The sequence below is a fragment of the Selaginella moellendorffii genome, unplaced genomic scaffold (genome assembly GCF_000143415.4).
Source record: "Selaginella moellendorffii unplaced genomic scaffold, v1.0 SELMOscaffold_80, whole genome shotgun sequence".
In the NCBI taxonomy this organism is placed as follows: Eukaryota; Viridiplantae; Streptophyta; class Lycopodiopsida; order Selaginellales; family Selaginellaceae; genus Selaginella; species Selaginella moellendorffii.
In genome coordinates this window covers 394,271-400,235 of record NW_003314341.1, presented here as the reverse complement: position 1 = coordinate 400,235, position 5,965 = coordinate 394,271, and the positions used below count along the sequence as shown (strand labels likewise).

Sequence of the window (5,965 nt, the reverse complement as noted above, 5' to 3'; positions counted from 1 at the left end):
TTTGACTAAGTTCTATTAACCTCTAGGACTTCATCATCTTATAATTACCCCTTTTGTTATTAAGCAAGAGGACCACTTAAAGAACATAAGCATGGAGTAAAACTGGAATAGTTCCAACATCCTAAGGACCAACAATGCAAAATGGAGTCAAAGTCTATCACTATTTTAACATATCACTACAAGGATATAGATACTCCATTGGCTAGTATGATATTGCATTTGGGCTTAAACCTAAGTTAGACCCAAAACGAGGATAGACACACCTTATAAGGAGTCCAATAATATCCTAAATGGCCCAATATCCTTATTGTATATTAATTCTCATAAGCCCTTTTCCCCTTATATGAAAGTTCATTGGAATTTCACCCCTATTCTTGGAGGTAGTCTTTAGGATAAGTTTGAAAATTTATTAAATATGGAATAGTGCTAAATTATTAATCTAGACATAGGAACAACACCATAGTATTTAGAACATCCTCTTCATTCCATAGGCATGTCTAACTAACACTTTAATACATAATTAATACAACTAAAATAGAACTAACATATGGGGAATGATAATGAGAGTATATGGCAGACACAATAATCTATTTTATAGTGAATATTAAGGGATTAAGAGCCTATATGCAATATATTTAACCTTAAAAATCATTAAGTATTTTATTTAAGTATTTTAAGGGTTTTACATCCACACAATATATTTAAGTTTAAAAATTAACCTTTTATTAATCTTAAGGGTTTATTAAAGTGCTTTGATTTGCATCTACACATCATGGGAGCTAGATATTGAGATGCTGACACTCTAGAGTCACTAGATCAAGCTGATTAAGAGCCAACAATGTTAGAAATGCTGTTGGAATGAAAGAGATGCAAGCTAAATGAGAGATATAGGGGTTGGATCAATAGCTCTGGCATTAGAGCAAGGGAGAAATCAAGAGCCCAAGAGCTCATACCTCTGTAAGAGTGCTGAATCAAGACATTGGTGTCTGGGGGATCAAGAGATCTAACAAAAGGGAGAAAGGCTAAATTAGGAGCTCATGCTGCAAACCAACTAAAAGTGTTAGAGAGAGAGAGATTAAGAGTCCAAGAGCTCACACTCTATGCTGGATCAAGGGATAGCTCAAGAGCTCAAGAGCTCAACTATTCTGATATGCTGTTGGAGACCTAGATCAACTTGCAATGCTTTGCCAAAGAAACTCTAGTAGTGGTAAATTTAGGTGCTCAATCAACTGCTACAAGGATTATCAATACTTCTAGTATCTCATTGGCCATTCTGAGAGAAGGGAAGATGAGCTAAGGGAAATACCTAATAGTAAAGTCGTTGGGGTCACTTAACTTTGCATGTGGTTCTCTAGAATTTAAGGGTAACTGAAAGGTTAATAGCGAAGTAAATTTATCCTTAAAATATCTCTTAAAAATATTTTTAAGTTTTTGTGCAAAGTGAATTTCCCTTTTAAAAAAATTAACTCTAAAGATAAGGGTAGGAGTGAAAAAGCCCTAAGCTTAATATTGTGTTCTAAAGTGCAAATTAATAAATAAATTTCTCTAACCAGGTTAAATATGTATGACTAATAACACTTAGGAATGTTCTTATGCTTTTTTAATCAAATGCATATGTAATGATCAATTTCTCAATTAACTTAGGTAGAAATTGACAAAAGAAACCAACAATACCAATCTTCTACCATCATAGCAGTAAAAAGAAAGTATTTGAAAGGACTTATTAACAAGTAACCTTCAATACTAACCACATTTAGAATATACCTAAATTTAATCAACACTAATGTTTTCCCTAAAATAAAGACTGCTTTTTCCAATGACACGTGAGGATGGATCCTCAAAACTTCTTTTTATTTCTCTCTCTTTGCTAAACCTAATTTGCTATAAATTCTTTTGAGGATGGATACCTTAACCCCTACGTGCCCCCCCCCCCCCCCCATGTCCCCTTTTTTATGGTGAGTATGAGCGAGCATAAGAATATTGGTGTGAAGCAAGGAAAGCAAAAGCAATGAATAAGAAAAAAAAATTGTGGAAAACTTAAGATGAGAATGTTTTTGCAACTAAGATAAATTGGGTTAATAAAGCACTAAGAGAGTCAAAGAATAGGATAATTGATGTAGTATTCATGAGGGAAATTAGTGTGAAGCACTTGCAAAAACAATTGAAGCACAAGATAAAAAGAGGAAGAAAAAGTAAAACTGATTAATAGATATAAGCCTATAAATACTTAACCAAAGTTGACATTATGTAAGACTTAAACCTAGTTCACAAGATAAATTTACCTATATATATATACTTTACCTATATTTAGATGTTCAATATTGCAAGTCAAGAATATTTATTTATAGTGTATATATAGTTTCTCTTTCCTCTATGGTAAATACCCTCAACTAACATCTTCTATCCTACATAGCTCTAAGCACAGAGAAAATAGGACACACACCAACTTGGCACCAGGAAGGTCCCCCATCCCCCAAGGTAGAGAGATCACTCAAGGTAAAAACATCACTATATGTTGTGGTTGGATGTGCACTTCTAACCATGTTGTGTTGAAAATTTGTTCTCGAATCTTAAATTTAAAGTTAAGTTTGCCCTAGCCTTCTTATATATTATTTAAATTTGAGTATTTTCTTCTACCTCTTTTTGGGATCCTATGAAGTTACCACAACACTAAGTTTTGTCTTTCTTCTCAACCAAAGATTTGATCTCAATTTATGTCTTTGTTTTAAGTATGATAGTAGAAGAAAATTAGGCTATAGCTTGAGCATTCAACAGCTAAAGTCTTTTTAACTATTAACAATTTTATATTTTATTATTTTTCATAAGAAATATATTTTTATTTTTTTATAGATATTTGTGCTCTCTGACTTTTGGTGATACTAAGAAGAAAAATAATAAATAACAAATATCCATTACACTTTGAAGAAGAGATGTAAGGTTTGATATTCATTTCATTCCAGATAAATACTCTTTTTTTATGCTATTTGTTTCGTTTTTGGTCAGATTATGCTAATCACTAGAACTTAATTATTTTTTCCAATGGAAATCTCTAGAAAGCTTAATTACTAGAAAGGGTTCATTCTATAACAATTTTATAGTGAATAGTTAACACCTTTATAGAGGGAGGTGAAAAATTTTGCAAAATAAGTTTTTGAAATGGATTGATATACACAACTTGAGCTACAATGATAATTTGAGTATGGTTACCTCCAACTCTTAAATGTACTATTACTCAATTATATGCATGATCATAATGTTCTTTCAAATTCCACAACCCACTAGACTCCAACTTTGTTCAACTTGTTTTCAGTATTGTTTTGGCTTCTTCCTTGTTCATAAATGAGGAGGCATTGTCAGGACTCTTAGTCATGAATATTACTCTGAATCTTAAAAATCTAGAATAGGCAAAGTAAACTAAGTTTACTTTATATGTATAGAAAAGTTTGAGTTTAAACACTATAATATTTCTTGTGTCAATAGCTGAATTCTTGAAGATTAATAAATCCTCATTTGTGAGATACTATAAAACCTCTCTTTATTTGTAACCATTTTAGTACATGCAAACTTAAGCTAAGTTTAGCTAGTTAGTTGGATATTAAACATAAACCATTAATATAATTTAGTGCTCGGTTTGTTTCTACACAATCTTGAATCTTGAGATATCTACTTAACAAATATGGAACAACTTTAAACACATGAATTGTACAAATTCTTAGTGAGGGAGAGATAAATTATAGCAATTGCATATACCTCTGGGTGATATAAACATGTAATTAATATATGGAACAATTTTAATTAGTGGCTTAAAAAAGCATAATATAACAAATTTTACTACATAGGTTATGAAGTTGGAAATCAAGAAAGAGAATTAACTGCTTAAATTAATGAATGAGAAGACAGCCCTAAATTTCATTTTATCAGCTATGAAATCTTGCGAATCTCATGGCTGCTACAGGCATTGAATGCTTGATTTGTAGATCCCCTAATATGACATTCTAGATAATGGTATAGCCAGTCGATACTTGCCACATCATATTTCGGTCATTTCGAAATTACACGGATTTTCTTTACTCCCTTCCTCTCCCAGCAAGCATTCAAGAAAGACGATGCAAGGCAAGCCTCGCTTGGGGTGCTATTGCTTGTGTGAGCGATGGACCGAAGCGGGTGCGCAAGACTGGAGCGGCGATCATCCGTTGCAGAGGTATGTGTTTTCCGAGCTCTTTCCTTCATCTTTCGCGACGCAAGCATCGATTTCCTTGATTTCCTTGATTTCCTATGAGTAGCTTTCTTTTGCTTGCGCTGTGTTTTTTCTCTTGCCAATATCTTGTTTCTCTTCTCAACCAGAAGAGCACGGGGATTCAGAAGATCACGGCGGTTCAGAAGACCACGGTGATTCGCAAGAAATCCTCTTCTTCAAAGGTAGACAGTCTTTTCCCCATTTTTATTTATCAATCTCTGCTGTGGTCAGGTAACTCGCCTGAGAATCATCGAGCACCCAAAAGCTTTACACCAGGTTTGTTCTGGAATTTCTTTTGTGCGTCAATGTTGGAACAATATGGTCTTCGCAGCATCGACTTAACTCAAGCTCTTTCTGGGAGGCGCTATCCCTGTCAAGCAGGATTCCAGCTCAAGCTCAGGACCCGGAAGCATCAGCACGGCAGCGAGTAATTGTCGCTCTCAAACAGTTCGATGAAATTATGACCAGACAGCACTCGTCTTTGAGAGCTGCGAGAGAAATGCTAAACCAGGCAAGCTCTACACTTTTTAGGCACTTGTCACTGATTAATGGTACTGTTTGCCAGGGACTAGCGATCAACCAAGGTGACCACATTGGCAAGGTCTCCGGGGTCCGACTGTTTGACACCTTCTCATGCCGAGCTCAGCTCGCGATTGTTGGCCTGCACAAGAACCAGCGAGCCGGCATCGATTTCGTGAGCAAGGAAAGGAACCCGATGGGACTGTCATTTGCGACAAGTATTGTGGTTTCAGGGTTGTACAGGGACAACAAGGACATGGGCGACGTCCTCGAGTACTGTGGATCGGGCGGTGACAACGCTCTCAACGCAAAGGTGAAGGCCAGTGATCAATGCCTCACACGTGGAAATCGGGCGCTGCGCAACTCCATTGGCATCAAGAACAAAGTGAGAGTTATCAGGAGGAGAGGAATAGGCAACAAAGAATTTCGGTATGATGGAGACTACAAGGTGGTCAGCTACGAGGAGGTGGTGGGAGTGAACAGGACCAAAGTCTACATGTTTACACTCAAGCGGTGTGATGGGCAAGAACCTCTGCCAGATCTTGTAAGTCTTGTATTTCTTCTCTCTTATGGCCATTCTAACTGTTTGATGACACAGTTTTCTCTTACTTGAGGTTATGGCTCCAGCCAAGTTGATCTTTACTAATCGAAATGCCTAGCAATTGTCTTGGGGTTGATCCTGACTGTGAGACTGAACCAACGTTTGAATCTGCAATTTATAAGATTTATCTTCCCAGCTCCATGGTTTTATCCCTCCAGTTGATGAAATCGACCACCACTACCGCTTAGTGATATCAAGCAAGCTTTTTACATAAAGCTCTACTCTACCTATTTAGTAGTCTGTGGTCATATTCGTCTTGCCGGCTTCATCAGGATCGTCTTTTTGTTTCCTGGATTTCCTTGCTCCTTTCGAGCCGATCCATGTCTCGTTGATGGCGTTAAGCCTGGCTTTCTCGGCTTTCTTCTTCTAGGGATCCATCCATGCTCGTTTGATAAGCCCAAAGTGAAAAAAAATACATGAAAGTTTTACAACTCCTCGGCATAACCCCAAAACTCGAGCACACTCTTGCTGATACAGCCTAACCGAAAAGCCTCACTGGTGCTTCACTTCTTGAGAATGAAAGGTAAAGGAAAAGAAAGACGACAACAGTCAAAATACGTTGACAAATGAAAGTACGACACCATGACCCGGACCGCGCCTCTGCGCAT

General features: G+C 36.6%; 1 protein-coding gene across 1 annotated transcript; it reads left to right on the top strand.

Moving 5' to 3' along the window:
- Positions 1 to 4,113: 4,113 nt before the first annotated feature.
- Positions 4,114 to 5,498, top strand: LOC9658079 (histone-lysine N-methyltransferase family member SUVH2). Its single transcript, XM_024661158.1, has 5 exons — positions 4,114 to 4,201; positions 4,345 to 4,419; positions 4,469 to 4,513; positions 4,569 to 5,300; positions 5,355 to 5,498. The coding sequence occupies exons 1-5, from the start codon at positions 4,151 to 4,153 to the stop codon at positions 5,367 to 5,369; spliced, it is 918 nt and encodes a 305-aa protein (XP_024516926.1). The 5' UTR covers positions 4,114 to 4,150; the 3' UTR covers positions 5,370 to 5,498.
- The last annotated feature ends 467 nt before the right edge of the window (positions 5,499 to 5,965 follow it).

Bases quoted from the DNA above. Each gene is read 5' to 3' on its own strand.
- LOC9658079 (XM_024661158.1), top strand. From the start codon at position 4,151: ATGGACCGAAGCGGGTGCGCAAGACTGGAGCGGCGATCATCCGTTGCA. The intron at 4,420-4,468 runs GTAGACAGTCTT...TGCTGTGGTCAG, and splicing joins AGAAATCCTCTTCTTCAAAG to GTAACTCGCCTGAGAATCAT. The intron at 4,514-4,568 runs GTTTGTTCTGGA...TGGTCTTCGCAG, and splicing joins ACCCAAAAGCTTTACACCAG to CATCGACTTAACTCAAGCTC.